Source organism: Pelophylax lessonae (assembly GCF_965119305.1).
Source record: "Pelophylax lessonae genome assembly, chromosome: 3".
NCBI lineage: Eukaryota > Metazoa > Chordata > Amphibia > Anura > Ranidae > Pelophylax > Pelophylax lessonae.
The window spans coordinates 415,795,734-415,812,212 of NC_138770.1; the positions used below are offsets into that span (position 1 = coordinate 415,795,734).

A 16,479-nucleotide genomic window follows, 5' to 3' on the forward strand; every position below is an offset into this window, starting at 1 on the left:
CAGTGCAGCGTATCAGTGCCCATCAGTGCGGCTTATCAGTGCCCATCAGTGCAGATCATCAGCGCACATGATCAGTGAAAGAGAAAAATTACCTGTTTGCTCATTTTTTTTGTTAGCAGTTTTTTTTCTGTTTATTAAGCAAATAAAAAAAACAGTGGCTCTATTTGTGTGTGAAAAAAATGATGAAAATGTGGTATGGCTACAGTGATCCATGACCGCGCAATTGTCTTCAAAGTGCAACAGCACTGAAAGCTGGCCTGGGCAGGAAGGGGGTCGAAGTGCCCAGGAGGCAAGTGGTTAAATAGTTTCTAGCACACCACAATGCACGCGTCATGATCTTCTGATGATTACAATACATTCCAAGATGCAACAAAAATTAAATAAACGCATATTTCCGTTTTTTTTTTTGGTGCATTATTTTTATTTTATTTTCTTTTTCAAAATTGCAAAGCATGTATTTGTCGCGATGAGCTAATCAATTCCAGCCAAGATCCAGCAAAGACTCCTCCATTGCAAAAGGTCAGTAAACAATAGCCGTAACGACAGTGTTGTCCCTGTGTGCTCGGACTCGCTGCCAATTAAACTTTGTGAATGAAAAAAAAAAAAAAAAGTATTACAGCCTCCGCATCGCAGAGCAGCGTGCCCGGCAGTCACGTGACGGAGGCTGGTGGCTTGCTGTTGTGTCGGATGTGGATGATGGAGAGTGACGTGAAGGGGGCGCGGCCAGGGTTGTGTAGACAGTGTGTGGATATCATGTAAATGAGTGGGGATAACAGGCAGAGAGTTCCAGGCTAAACAGCAGCTTGGGAGGAGGGATCACAAATATTGGCGCACTGCAAACATGAAGGCCAGCTCCAGTGTCCCCAAATTCCTCACTAAGATCTGGGCTCTAGTGGAAGATCCCAGAAACAGCGATTACATCTGCTGGAGCCAAGTAAGGGGGCATGATGGGAAGGGGGGCAGAGCATACCCATTGCACTAATGATGCTGCTATATCAGGGCCAGGCAATGCTGCACAATGGAGCCTCTCTGAAGGTGTCCAGCCATTGATTGCAGCTGGACTGGGATGAAAGCTGCTTTCCTTCTCAGACATCAGGCAGAATGTGTTGTGTTATTAAACTGTATGATTGTCTTCTGAAAGGCAGCAGTATTTAGGTTGCATTCACACCTGAGCACAGCCATTCTCAGGTGTTTTTATTTGCACATGTTTGCATGCGTATAGAGAATCATGTTTTTCATGTTTATTTTGGGCCTGTTCACCCCAGAGTGAGGTGCGGGAAACCCTTGTTCCATGTTCAAATTGCACTGGGTGGGTGATCTGCTGCAGGTATCAATGAATTCCTAATAACACTTCAAACGCAGATCGCAAAGTCCGTTTACCTGCACCAGATCGTATAGTACCATGCAACTTGGTGCAGAGCGTTTTACTTTTTGTGCAATCAGGTACAGTTTCAGCCCAATCAAATGAATAGGCTGAAAATCGCACTGCATAGAAACGCACAGGAACCTGGCCCTTAAAAGAGAGGTATGCGGTTCGTTTTTTTTTTCCCTAAATCATACCTTCATACAGTTCCTCGCCGGCCCTAACACTGAGAACGGAGTGATCAATCACTGCCGATCGCTTGGTTCTCACAGCTCCCTGAGCAGAAGGCTGGTAACTGTCACACTTAGCTGGATCAAACACCGCAGATCGTTCGGTTGTCACAGCTCCCCCAATCAGAGAGCTAGTAACTGTCACACTGAGCTGGCTCTAACACTGAGAACCAAGCGATCAAACACCGCTGATCGCTCTGTTCTCACAGCTCCCCAAGCAGAGAGCCGGTAACTGTCACACTGAGCTGGCTCTAACACTGAGACCCAAGCAATCAAACACTGCTGATCGCTCAGTTCTCACAGCTCCACTAGCAGAGAGCTGCTGGCCTTAACACTGAGAACCAAGCGATCAAACACCGCCGATTGCTCGGTTCTCGCAGCTCCCCGAGCAGAGAGCTGCTGACTGTCACACTGAGCTGGCTCTAACACTGAGAACCAAGCAATCAAACACTGCTGATCACTCAGTTCTCACAGCTGCTCTAGCAGAGAGCTGCTGGCTCTAACACTGAGAACCAAGCGATCAAACACAGCCAATCGCTCAGTTCTCACAACTCCCTGAGCAGAGAGCTGCTGCCTCTAACACTGAGAACCAAGCGATCAAACACAGCCAATCGCTCAGTTCTCACAGCTCCCCTAGCAGAGAGCTGCTGACTGTTACACTGAGCTGGCTTTAACACTGAGATCCAAGCAATCAAACACTGCCAATCGCTCAGTTCTCACAGCTCCCCTAGCAGAGAGCTGCTGGCTCTAACACTGAGAACCAAGCAATCAAACACCGCCGATCGCTCAGTTCTCACAGCTCCCCGAGCAGAGAGCTGCTGACTGTCACACTGAGCTTGCTCTAACACTGAGAACCAAGCGATCAAACACTGCCAATCGCTCAGTTCTCACAACTCCCTGAGCAGAGAGCTGCTGACTGTTACACTGAGCTGGCTTTAACACTGAGATCCAAGCAATCAAACACTGCCAATCGCTCAGTTCTCACAGCTCCCCTAGCAGAGAGCTGCTGGCTCTAACACTGAGAACCAAGCAATCAAACACCGCCGATCGCTCAGTTCTCACAGCTCCCCGAGCAGAGAGCTGCTGACTGTCACACTGAGCTTGCTCTAACACTGAGAACCAAGCGATCAAACACTGCCAATCGCTCAGTTCTCACAACTCCCTGAGCAGAGAGCTGCTGACTGTTACACTGAGCTGGCTTTAACACTGAGATCCAAGCAATCAAACACTGCCAATCGCTCAGTTCTCACAGCTCCCCTAGCAGAGAGCTGCTGGCTCTAACACTGTAAACCAAGCAAGCAAACACCGTAGATCACTTGGTTCTCACAGCTCCCTGAGCAGAGAGCTGCTGACGGTCAGTCACCAGCTCTCTGCCCCCCTGGAGCAGGCTCTCAGAGGCTGAGCCAGGTGCTGGCCCAGGCATGTGGGCAGATACTGACTTCATTGTCACAATCTTGCCCAAGCCTGAATTGGCTCTGTGACATCAGCCGACAGTGGGCTTTAGTAAACGGGTCACAGGGGTGAGAATGAAACGACATTCCTGTGATCCACAGGCTAAGTACAGCCAAACCAGCTTTGGCTGTACTTCTTTTTTAAAACGGAACATAACCCATCGATTTACCGGTTTCCCAAAACAGTTGTGTTTCGTTTAGACTTGCTGTTAGGCCGGGTTTACATTGATGTGGCTCTGCGAACTGCATTTTGCGCAGGCACGGCAGCTTATTCAATTAAATGGGCTGCCCTTCCTCCTTAATGCAAGGAAAAGGTCCATGCACCATTTATGAAATCACAGCCTCCGCTGTATTCGCAAGTGCAGTGCGATTTCCAGTGCGTGTGGCTGTGCGCATTTTTCTGTGCAGGCCATTGCGGCTGCCAGAATAGGTGTGGACCCGCAGTGGGAACCACCTGCAAAGATGTGAACCCAGCCTTAGGGGACGGTAAAAAATAAGCAGTTGAGCTGCATTTCAGAGGGGTTGTAAACCCTTGTTTTTTTTTTTTTTTTATAAGAATACCAAACATGCCTATACTTACCTGCTCTGCACAAGGTATCCTCAGATTCTCTTCCTCTGGGGTCCCCTGCTGGCAGTGCTGGCTCCAGTCTGTTCTTAATCGGGTGCCCCCACATAAAGCCGCTTTCCATGGGGGCACCCATGTTGGCTCACTCCCAAGTCCCGCTGTTGTGTCCATTGACAAAGACAGCGGGACTCGGTCCCACCCCCCCCCCCCCCCCCCGCCAATGTCTCCTGCTGCTATTAATCTGTCCGTTGAGGAGAGGGACAATGGTTGGAGCAGCTGCACTCGTGCACATCGCTGGATCTGATCGGGCTCTTAGAAAGAAAATAGGAGGGGGGGGGGGGGGTCTGGGGGGAGCTGCAGCACAGAAGGATTTTTACCTTAATGCATAGAATGCATTAAGGTAAAAAACCTTGAGGCTTTATAACCACTTTAAAGCCTTCTGAACAGCCCTCTTAAAGTGGTTGTAAACCTCAGACATTAAATATGAACAAAGCGTATCATTCTATAGTGTGTACTTGTCTCAATCTGGAGCACTAAAGGCCTGTACACATGTACCGATCGTCGGCCGACAAACGATCTGCCGATTTTACGCTTGTTAGTATGATGCCTCCGACAGCCGTCAGCGCACATTCTGCCGACAAGAATCTGTCATGCAAGCATTAAAATTTTTGTATGCCGACACCAGAACGGCCGATTGTTCGCCAGTCAGTACAGATTTCGGCCGACAGACCGCAGATTTGCAAGACTAGGCATGCTCAGAAAAGGAAAAACACAGGGAAAGTTAACCATTACATGACATCACTTCTGCAGTCGGCTATAGTCGGCGGACAAAATTCTTGTGCAGTCTTTTGCACTTTTCAACAGACACCGACAGCCCTGGACAAAAGACGGCCGATCATTCGCTGACGATCGGTACGTGTGTACGGGGCTTAAGTGTCATTTCTGTCTGCTGCTTTGTTCCTCTGCTATCAGCATGAACCACTTCTGACGAGTTCTCCTGACACCAAGACAAACATGGTGAAGGGGAGGGACCTTCAGCAGATTGACAGCCTCAGCTCTGCTCCTGTGAGTTGTGTGGAGGGGGGTGTGTCTCCTCTCTCCAATGAGCTCTCAGAGCTACCCTCACTGAACTCTGCAGTGTGTGATTTCAGTTCTCTGCCCCTTTTTGTTTCAGAACTCTCAGACAAGTTTTATAAATGCTGGACTTTGGCTATGTAGGAGGATTTGTTTAATCTCTGTGTATCACTTGAAGGCAGTCACTTTACTGGCTATATGTAAGGGTTCACATATTGAACCTGCTATAAAAATTATCGCACCTGTAGTTTTGTCGTATTCGGTGGACAGCGAGCCTGCCGAACGCGACCCATTCAAACGAAATGTAAAGCGCTGCAAATGCCACACGGTTGCTGGCCATTGGTGTGACAATTATAGGTGTCGTATCACCTCCTTAGTGCCTGTCAAACTCCTCCTGAAAAGGGATCTGAACGCAGAGCGTTTTTCAGAGGCTCAGTGGTTTAGACGCAAGTCTAAGCTTAGCCTTATATTCTAGGCATGCCGTAAATAACAGTCAAAGTTGCTTGTACTCTTAGCCCCTGGTCACACTGGTGTGACTTGTCATGCGATTTGACAGGTCCAAATCACATATAACCCCCTATTGTCGGTAATTGAACTGTTTTCTCCTACTAAGTACCTTGGACTGTACTTTCCAAAAAGAGATCATTTGGGGGTATTTGGGGGTATTTGTACTGTCCTAGCGTTTTCAAACCTCAGGGAATGAAATAGGCCGCCAGTACATCAGGATTGATCGATTTTCCGATATATACCATAGTTTGTGGACTCTATAACTTTTCCTACAGACTAAATAAACACTGAATTGGGTTATTTTCACCAAAGAAATGTAGCACAATACAGTTTGGCCTAAATACAGGTCCTTCTCAAAAAATTAGCATATTGTGATAAAGTTCATTATTTTCTGTAATGTACTGATAAACATTAGACTTTCATATATTTTAGATTCATTACACACAACTGAAGTAGTGCAAGCCTTTTATTGTTTTAATATTGATTATTTTGGCATACAGCTCATGAAAACCCAAAATTCCTATCTCAAAAAATTATCATATTTCATCCGACCAATAAAAAAAGTGTTTTTAATACAAAAAAAGTCAACCTTCAAATAATTATGTTCAGTTATGCACTCAATACTTGGTCGGGAATCCTTTTGCAGAAATGACTGCTTCAATCCGGCGTGGCATGGAGGCAATCAGCCTGTGGCACTGCTGAGGTGTTATGGAGGCCCAGGATGCTTCGATAGCGGCCTTGAGCTCATCCAGAGTGTTGGGTCTTGCGTCTCTCAACTTTCTCTTCACAACATCCCACAGATTCTCTATGGGGTTCAGGTCAGGAGAGTTGGCAGGCCAATTGAGCACAGTAATACCATGGTCAGTAAACCATTTACCAGTGGTTTTGCACTGTGAGCAGGTGCCAGGTCGTGCTGAAAAATTAAATCTTCATCTCCATAAAGCTTTTCAGCAGATGGAAGCATGAAGTGCTCCAAAATGTCCTGATAGCTAGCTGCATTGACCCTGCCCTTGATAAAACACAGTGGACCAACACCAGCAAGAAACAAATGTTTGGTCTATTTCTGTTTTATATAGCAAAGGAAAAAAAACAAACTGATTACGTACCACCAAAAGAAAGCTCTAGTTGTGTGAACAAAATGATAAAAACTTAATTTGGCTACAGTGTTGCATGACTAAGTAATTGTCATTCAAAGTGTGACAGTGCTGAAAGATGGAAATTTGCCTGGGCAGGAAGGGAATGAAGTGCCCAGTGTTGAAGTAGTTAAAGTGGAACTAAACCCATCGATAAGGGGCTCGTTCGCACCATTTGTGCACGGAAACTGATGGGAACTAAAGGGAAAACCGGGCAGTTTTCATGCACTTTGATGTTCGGGTTCATGCACGTCAGTTATGTGTCCTGTTCATTCCACTGTTGTTGTCATATCAGTTTTTTTTTTTTTTTTTTTCACGTGCAAAAGACTGCATACACGTTGTAAATTCCTGCGCAGTAAAAATCTGCACGTTGTGGTGTGAACAAGGCACATAGGGAACAATTGTTATTTGGAGCCCTTGCAGAACGCGTGCAGAAAAAATGACGGCTCTGCACCATGGTGTGAACGAGGCCGCAACATAAAATAACAACTTTTCACAAAATAGGTAAAATCCTGGCATGCTGGGATTGCTAACTGTCATATTTGCTTGTGGTCTCAACCAAACTGTCAAACCATCAAACGGAACACATGTGCAGCACCAAGGCAGTTGAAGATCAAATGGAAGCTTCCTTGGCTGAAAACAATATGAGGGTTTAGTTCCACTTTAAGCTTGAGTGCCGGTTCACACTTATGCGATGCGGGAAGGCTGCGAATTCGCAGCCTGTTCCTGCATCGCACACGCACCCCCAGCAGTTCACACTGCCATATGCGATACGCTGGGGGTGTCAATGTAATCTTAACGACACCCCCAGTTTGATCGCATATCGCAGTGCGATCGTGCAGTTCGCACAGGATGGGATCGCACAAGTGTGAACCGCTGTGCGATCCGATCCTGATGCGGCTGCAAAAATGCCTCCTGTGCGTGTTTGCTGCGGGTGCGATGCGAATTTAGCCATACAAACTGTATGGCTAAACTCGCACCGCACAGCCGATCGCATGTAATGTCGGAGCAGTGCGCTCCGATATTACATGCGAACCCGGCACTCGCACAAGTGTGAACCGGCACTCAGGCATTTTTGTTTTAGCCAGTGGAAAGCACCAGGGGGAGGTCCAGGTCTTAAAGAGGTTGTAAACTCTGAGTTTTTTTTTTTTTTTTTTTTTTTTTTACACCCTGCAAAAGAAAGACATAATGAGCTAGTATGCATCGCATATTAGCTCATTATGCAATACTTACCTCAGAACGAGCCCCCGCCGTGCCGCTCACTCACCTCTATGACGGGCGACATGTCTAGTCGCCCGTCTTCCGGGATCGCGGCATCCGGCCATCTGATTGGCCGGAGCCGCGGTGACGTCACTCCCGCGCACGCGCGCTAGAGCCGACAGTCACGGCACGGGGCTCTGAAGGAACGGCACGATCGGCCGTTCCTTCAGAGCGCATGCGCCAGTGACGTCACTGGCGACATGTAAGGTAAATATCTCCTAAACGGTACATGTTTAGGAGATATTTACAGTACCTATAGGTAAGCCTTATCATAGGCTTACCTATAGGTACAAGTTGTAGAGGAGGGTTTACTTCCTCTTTAAAGCAAGGGTCTTCAAACTATGGCCCTCCAGTTGTTCAGGAACTACAATTCCCATCATGCCTAGTCATGTCTGTGAATGTCTGAGTTTTACAATGCCTCATGGGATGTGTAGTTCCGCAACAGCTGGAGGGCCGTAGTTTGAGGATCCCTGTCTTAAAGGCTCAAAAATGCCTAAAATACACCTGAAAAATAAAAAATACTTTATTTGAATCCCACTGAGGGGGCCCACAACAACCAAATTTGCCTCCAAAGTAGCTCATGTAGCTTTTGGAGCATCAGGCTTCAAGCTACAGGCATCTGGGTGCTAATATGTGAACAGTCCCTATTGTAGTACATTGGACTTTAGATGCTGAGCATTTTTGGTGCTTTCAAGCTAAAACAATGCTCAGGTATGAATGTGGCCTAAGGCTTGGTTCACATTGGTGCGATGCAAGAACCCTGCACATCCACCGTGGGTTCCCGCATCGCACCCGACTCGCAGGCAGTTCACACTGCCATATGCAAACTGCTGGGAGTGTCAATACAAAGGTAATGACACCCCCAGATTAGTTCACATATCGCAGTGGGAACTGTCAGTTCAGACAGGAATCGGATCGCATAGGTCTGAGCACCTATGTGATCCGATTCTGATGAAGACCAAAAAAAGGGTCCTGTGCGACTTTGGTCCGAATGCGATGCAAATTTAGCCATGTAATCTGTATGGCTGAATATGCATCTCATAGACATCGCATGTGATTTGCACAGCAGTGCGGTGAGAATCGCATGCAATGTCTCACAACGCATATGTGTGAACCGGCACTCAATCTGCATTTTTTTTTTTCATTAACATAATGACCTTGTTCAGTCAATTCCTGGTGTAGGGTGACAGCACTTTTTCCCAATTGTGCTAATGCAGTGTCACACAGGCTTCAATGTGGACTGTTTTAGCACCTATTACACAGGCAGGATCCGCTGTTGTCACCGTCAGGGAAGCTGCTGTCATGCAGCCACTGTTGCGGTACATGGATGGGAACTGGCAGCAAAGAGGCTGGAGGAGATCTACATCAACAGATAGGCAGAAAAAGGTTAAAACAAGTATTTTATGAAAATGCATAACCGTTTATGACACTCCGCTGTCCGAATACAGTGATCTCTGCTTGCGGCTATAGCTACCGGGTCTGATTGAACACAATAAAAACAAACCTTTAGCCTGGTTGTATTGATGTCAATTGATAGATTGACTTCAGTACAACCAGTCTGCTCATAGATGGTTTGAAATTCAGCTAGTTCCAGCTAAACCGGCCAAATTTCGGTCTGTCTATGGCCGGCTTTACTGCCTGTTTTTAAAGCTCAGTCTTACAATCTAAAGCTGTCCCAAGGAATGGAGGACATAGTTTATTACACGTGTGCTTGAGAGAAGCAAACGCTGTCAACTGCCACTCCTGCATACATTAGCCAAGGTTAATTGTGTAGCGTTTGACATGAGTAAATAAGAAAAAATGGATTCCAATTAGAGGAAAAATCGCACAAATACCAAATTACTAACATGCATATGAGTCCTTCTAGGAGCTAGGCTACAAAATGATCCAATACTCTATATTTGTAATACAAAGGCAAACCATTTTTGGTGCTGACTGCCATTTAAAGAAGGTGTATGGCTACATTGTTCTTTATTGTTTTGTCTACATGAAGACCCCTGTACTTCCCACAAGATTGATTGCTCCCCACCCCCTTCCCTTGTATCACTGGGACCAGGACTCACAAGCTTGCCTGCGGAGATGTAATGATGAATTAATGTATTCTCTGTTATGTTACTGAAAGGTCCTATACATCTGCTACCATGGCTAGAATCTTTTCTTTCTAATCCATGATGGCATTTGTGGCAGAGGTCCTATTGAGATTACAGTGGGAAAATACTTTATGCATTGTGTGATGTGTAATGGAAATCAAGATCAAAAGAGCAAATATTCCCAATGATGGTACTAAGAAAAAAATATTGATTTTTTGTGCAGACTACTGGCCTTATAAGCTACTTTTTATCTTTTTTCTTGTTTTGTTTTTTTTTCTGACATATTTTTGCCACACGTGCCACAACATTTTTCCTCTTAGGTTCCTTTCACACGGGCTTTCTGCCCGATGGACTCAGTTTTGCTCAGTGAGGGGTCAATCCGCCAATCCCCGCTGAGCAGGCGGATGACAGGTCCGTCTCTGCTCAATGTGCTGGGACGGACCTGTCAGGGCCCCCTTCTCCTTTATGGGAGATCGGATGAAAACGGGCCGCCGGTCCGTTTTCATGCAATCCGATCCGCCAGACAGATGGAAAATAGGGCAACCATCCGTCTGGATTTCACAGACCGGATCAGATAGCAGTGGGTGTCAGTGGACATGTCACTGCTGACATCCGCTGCTTCATAGAGGTGCATGAAGCATCCGATCAGGTCCGCCTGAAAAACTAACAGGCGGACCTGATCAGAAAGCCCGTGTGAAAGGGGCCGAAAAGTGGGGAAAATAATTATTTGATCCCCTTGCAGATTTTGTAGGTTTGTCTATTTACAAAGAAATGAAGGGTCTATAATTTTTATCATAGGTGTATTTTAAATGATAGAGACAGAATATCAACCAAAAATCCAGAAAAAACACATGATACAAATGTTATAAATTGATTTGCAGTTGAGTGAGTAAAATGAGTATTTGATCCCCTACCAAACCCAAATAATTTAGGCTCCCACAGACTGGCTATATAGTATGTGCTCATGTGGTACACAGATTAGTCCTGTCAAATTAAGAAGGTGCTCCTAACGACAACTCGTTATTAGGGATGCACCGAAATTATCGGCCGAAAATGAGCCTATCCCATTTCGGCCGATAATTGGTTAACATTGCCGAAATTAATATGGCCGCCGTGAGGAAGGAGGAGGGCGCAGCGCAGGGCAGGTTTTAAAAGTCCCGCCTCTGGCCGGCCGCCCGCCTCTCAATGACGTCCCTACTATGATCTGTGCATGAATGGAGGTACATACCAGGCGGGAGGGCGGGGCGAGCGGCCGCTAATAGATAGAACTATGTGATCCTTCTCATTCACACACAGTCCCGCTGAGCTGACAGGGAAGGATCACATAGTTATACCTATAGCGGCCGCTCGCCCCACCCGGTGTCAGGTCAGTTCTCATACACACAGTCCCGCTGAGCTGACAGGGAGCTGACCTGACACCGGGCGGGGCGAGCGGTCTCTATAGATATAACTATGTGATCCTTCCCTGTCAGCTCAGCGGGACTGTGTGACTGTGAATGAGAACTGGTCTTATGAAGGGGAAATACCACGGCGAGAGGGAGGGTCAGGCAGCAACAAAAAAATCTGTCAAATTCTACACCTAAAGGGCTGCCTTCCCTTCCCCAAATCAGATATCATGTATTTTTGGGGAGGTATGTGTCCTTTTATGTTTTTTTGCTAGAGCCTTTTTTATTTTGGGGCCTCGGTGTGCACTTGTTGCCGACAAGTTTACTTTGTTTGCAGCAATTCTTTACATACTTGTGCAGTAAAGTAGTGTGCTCAAAAGTACCACAAGTTTATCCCCACTATTGCTTTAGCTGCCAATAAACTTTGTCAATCTACTTTATTTAAAAAAAATGCCAGGCAGGTCCATAGTGGGAGGCAGAACTTCTACGCGCATAGATAGTGCAGGGTCAATTAAAAACCGAATCTTCACAAGGCACTTAGGCAAGGTTTACACATGTCCCCTCAGTATTCACTGCAAATTTCTAAAGCAGCTGTTCACCTGTGATTTAAATGCGATTCAGATGCAAAATTTTGGAGCCAGCAGCCACCAGCGTCTTAATGGGGGGCTGAGGCAGCTTACCAATGGTATTCGTATTATGCAGCATGGTGGGTTAATGCATTGTCACTGCAGGTCACTAATGCATTAGTGACCGACCAGTGGCAGTTAATTAACCCCTTTGTGCTGCATTGGTGCAACCAGTATCAGTGTTAATTAACACTGGTTGCACTAATGCAGCACAAAGGGGTTAATTAACTGCCACTGGTCGGTCACTAATAGATGAGTGACCAGCAGTGGCAATACATTAACCCCCTCATGCTGCATAATACAAATACCATTGGTAATTAAATTAACCTCTTCCCAACCCATCACAGTACATATACTGTGACAGGGTGGCAGCGACAGGTGTACGTCGCTGCCTTTTTTTGGTGTATGCCCCTCTTCTATCTATTTTAAATTTTTTGGGGGGAAAAAGTAATTTTCGGTTTCGGTTTTCGGCCAAGGGCATCCTGCATTTTCGGTTTCGGCCCAGAATTTTCATTTCGGTGCATCCCTACTCGTTATGTGTATAAAATTTCACCCGTCTATAGAATCTTTCTTCCATTCAAACGTCAGCATCATGAGCAAGACCAAAGCGCTGTCAAAGGACATCAAAGGTAAAATTGTAGACCTGAACATGCCTGGAATGGGCTACAACAGGGGTGGGGAACCTTTTTTCTGCCAAGGGCCATTTGGGTATTTATAAAATCATTTGGGGGCCGTACAAAATTATCAACTTTGGTCATATTTGGTCAAAAATGTAATTAACTCACCCCTAATGTGATGGCTGCAACTGCTTCTCTTTGGTGAGGTGTGTGATGTTAGCTGGTATTGATGATGTTGCTACTCGCAACTGGTTTTCCAGGTTTGCGTTGGTCAGTCTGGAGCGCAGTCGACTTTGTGGTGGTAAGTTTTGAAAAGAACTCCTGGCGGGTAATGCTGGTGGGTATAGCTGGCTGGTACTGCTGGTGGCTACAGCTGGCTGGTACTGCTGTGGGTACTGCTGGCTCAGGCTGGTACTGCTGGCTTGTACTGTGCTGTGGGTACTGCTGGCTCAGGTTGGTACTGCTGTGGGTATTGCTGATTCAGGCTGGTGCTGTGCTGTAGTTACTGCCTTAGGTACTGCTGGCTCAGGCTGGTACTGGGCTGTGGGTACTGCTGGCTGGTACTGCTGGCTAGTACTGCTATCTGTAGGTACTGCTGGCTGGTATTGCTGTGGGTACTGCTGGCTGGTACTGTGCTGTAGGTACTGCTGGCTGGTAATGTTGTGGGTACTGCTGACTCTGGCTGATACTGCTGTGGGTACTACTGGCTCTGGCTGGTACTTCTGTGGGTACTGCTGGTTCTGCTGTGGGTACTGCTGGCTCTGGCTGGTACTGCTGTGGGTACTGCTGGCTCTGGCTGGTACTGCTGTGAGTACTGCTGGCTCTGGCTGGTACTGCTGTGAGTACTGCTGGCTCTGGCTGGTACTGCTGGCTCTGGCTGGTACTGCTGTGTGTGCTGCTGGCGGGAAATGCTGGCTAGCAGCGGCGCCGCACTGGAGGAAGAGGCGATGTTTCCTGTATTGGTCACAGGCGGAGTGCATTTGATATCACTCCGCCTGTGACTCACTCAGACTGTCAGAACGGAGCCGGAACTATACAGGAAGCATTGGCTCCGTTCTGACAGATCAGCTGAGAGACACAGACTCAGCTGCACGGGGGGCCGGACCAAATGACTTCGAGGGCCGCATACGGCCCCAGGGACGTAGGTTCCCCACCCCTGGGCTACAAGATCATCAGCAAGAAACTTGGTGTGAAGGAGACATTTTTCACAAATGGAAGAAATACAAAACAACCATCAATCGCCCTCTGGAGCTCCATTCAAGGGGTAAGGGTCACAAGAAAAGTGGGGAAGGAGCTGGTGAATGATCTCAAGGCAGTTGGGACCACAGTCGCCAAACAAACCATTAGTAACACAATACGCCACCATGGATTAAAATCCTGCAGGGCCTGCAAGGTCCCCTCCCCCCCCCCACACACACACACTCAAGAAGAAGACATATGTACAAGCCAATGAACATCTAAATGATTCAGAGAAGGATTGGGAGAAAGTGCTGTGGTCAGATGAGACCAAAATTAAGCCCCTTGGCATTAACTTGATTTGCCATGTTTGGAGGGAAAGAAAATGCTGACTATGACCCTAAGAACACCATCCCTGCAGCCAAGCATGGAGGTGAAAACCTGATGCTTTGGGGCTGTTTCTCTGCTAAAGGTACTGGCTTTTGGACTTTGCTGCATTGAGGGGCCAATGGATGGGGCCATGTATTGTAAAATTTTGGATGAGAACCTTCTTCCTTCAGCCAGAACACTGAAGATGGGTTGTGGATGGGTCTTCCAGCATGACAATGACCCAAAACATACTGCCAAGTGGAGCTGCACGATTCTGGATAAAATGAGAATCCGTTTTTTTGCTTGGAATAAATATCACGATTCTCGGCGTAAAATCATCTTTTACATTATACAAAAAAATTGGGCTAACTTTTTTCTGTTTAGTTTTTTTTTAAATTCATTAAAGTGTATTTTTTCCCAAACAAACTGTGTTTGAAACACTTCTGCGCAAACACAGTGTGACATAAAAGATTGCAACTATCGCCATTTTATTCTCCAGGGTCTCTGCTAAATATATAAATGTATTGGGGTTTTAAGTAATTTACTAGCATAAAATACTGATTAAAACTTGTAAGCAACAAGTGTTAGAAAAAGGCCTAGTCTTTAAGTGCCGGTTCACACTTCCGCGTGTGCGGTGATCGCATGTAATATCGAAGCGCACTGCTCCTTCATTATATGCGATCGGATGTGCAGTGCGAATTCAGCCATAAACTTTGTATGGCTAAATTCGCACTGCACCCGCACAAAAGTCGCACATGACCCTTTTTTTCAGCCGCATCAGGATCGGATCGCACAGTGGTTCACACTTGTGCGATCTGATCCTGTGCGAACTGTCAGATCGCCCTGCGATATGCGATCAAACTGGGGGTGTCGTTAACATTTCATTGACACCCCCTGCGTATCGCATATGGCAGTGTGAACTGCCAGATGTGCGTTTGTGATGCGGGAACAGGCTGCAAATTTGCAGCCTTCCCGCATCATTGCACAAGTGGGACCCGGCACTAAGTCCCTGTTCACACTGGGGCAACCTGGTCGCCTCACAGGTTGCCGTAGGTCGCCTTCCATAGAGAAGCTGCGGACCCGTTTTAATAGGAGCGACACAAGTCGCTCCGACTTAGAAAAAGGGTCCGGAGCTTCTTTGGGGCGACCCGGAGCGACCTGCATAGACTTCAATGTTATGAAGTCCGTGCCGGCCGCTCCCAAGGACGCGGCGCGCTGCTCGCACCGCGACCTCGGAGGTCGCCCTGGGCAGTGGGATCGCCCCAGTGTGAACGGGGCCTAAGAGGTTAAACTGCCATTACAGACAGAAGCTTATTCCTTTGATCTAAAAGAACAAAATGATACATTGTAAAGCATTGTGTGTTTATAGTTATCTAGCAGTCTTAATAATGTTGATAAACATTTTGCTTGAGGCTCTTTTTTTTTTTTTTTGGGACCGCTGTGAGTGAGCAGAGAACAGCTCTGTAAGAATCGAAGACATGCCGTTTTAAGATCGTGGGGGGTGTGAATCGAGATTGCTTTTTTTTTTTTTTTTAACGATTAATTGTGCAGCTCTACTGCAAAGGCAACAAAGGAGTGGCTCAAGGGCACATTAGGGTCATGGAATGGCCTAGCCAGTCTCCAGATCGTAGTCCAATAGAAAATTTATGGAGGAAGCTAAAACCTTGAGTTGCCAAGCGACAGCCAAGAAACCTTAAAGAGGAAATAGGCTTACCTAATAGGTAAAAGTTTGTGAAGTGGGTTTACAACCTCTTTAAGGATTTAGAGAAGATCTTTAAAGAAGAGAGGACAAAAATCCTTTGTGTGAAAACCCGGTAACCAAGTACAAGAAATGGCTTACTCTGTGCTTACCAACAAGGGTTTCTTCACCAAGTACTAAGTCATGTTTTGCTTGGGGATCAAGGTGTCCTTTTATGAAACGGAGATGAGCAGGGATCCTGCTGATCACAGCTCATTTCCGATCATTCTCAGTTTATGAAACAGAAATGATCAGGGGAGAACATGTTCTCCGCTGATCATCTCTTCACACAGGAATCTGTCATTGACTGACACAGAAACAGCCAGGTCATGAAGCTGCGATCCCCGCACTTCACTGGCGATCTGTGCCAGAATTCACACTCCCGGATTCACCAGCCTGGAGCTTGTGAAGCGGGGAGTGAAGACAGAATCGGGGGAGAACTGAGGGGGGAAAAAGGAAGATTATGGACTTCCTTCTTCCTCGTTCAGACCCCCCAACACAGTAATCATGTCCCCCTGCCATATTTATGTGTATGTGTGTATATATATATATATATATATATATATACACACATATACACATACATGTAGATATATATTTAATGTGTGTATATATATATATATATATATATATAATGTGTGTGTATAATATATATATATTTATGTAAGGGGACTATTATTTATTAACCTTAGTGGGGATCGTGTACTCAGCAGTGATAATTTATCACTGCTTGTTAAAGCGCGCCAGTGATTTTCATACTACTGTAATCTCGCTTTGTCTCACGAGATTACAGGCGCCCCATTCACTTCTACACAGATCTCGGCGAAAACAGTTCACCTCTGATCACCCTGGGAGAACCGAGGTTCTCTGCTTCATAAAAAGGGTGCCAGAGGTG

The 16,479-nt window shown here is 46.3% G+C and overlaps 1 protein-coding gene across 2 annotated transcripts in view; it reads left to right on the forward strand.

Moving 5' to 3' along the window:
- Positions 1-695: 695 nt before the first annotated feature.
- The window catches only part of LOC309550988 (uncharacterized protein), a 100,435-nt gene continuing 84,651 nt past the window's right edge, over positions 696-16,479 (forward strand). Inside the window, exon 1 of one of the 2 annotated variants that reach the window (XM_082251409.1) lies at positions 696-934. In XM_082251409.1, the coding sequence (XP_082107535.1) occupies positions 842-934 (93 nt within the window). In that variant the 5' untranslated portion in view covers positions 696-841. The remainder of the gene's footprint in view (positions 935-16,479) is intronic. The other variant, XM_082251408.1, reaches the window with a different exon arrangement.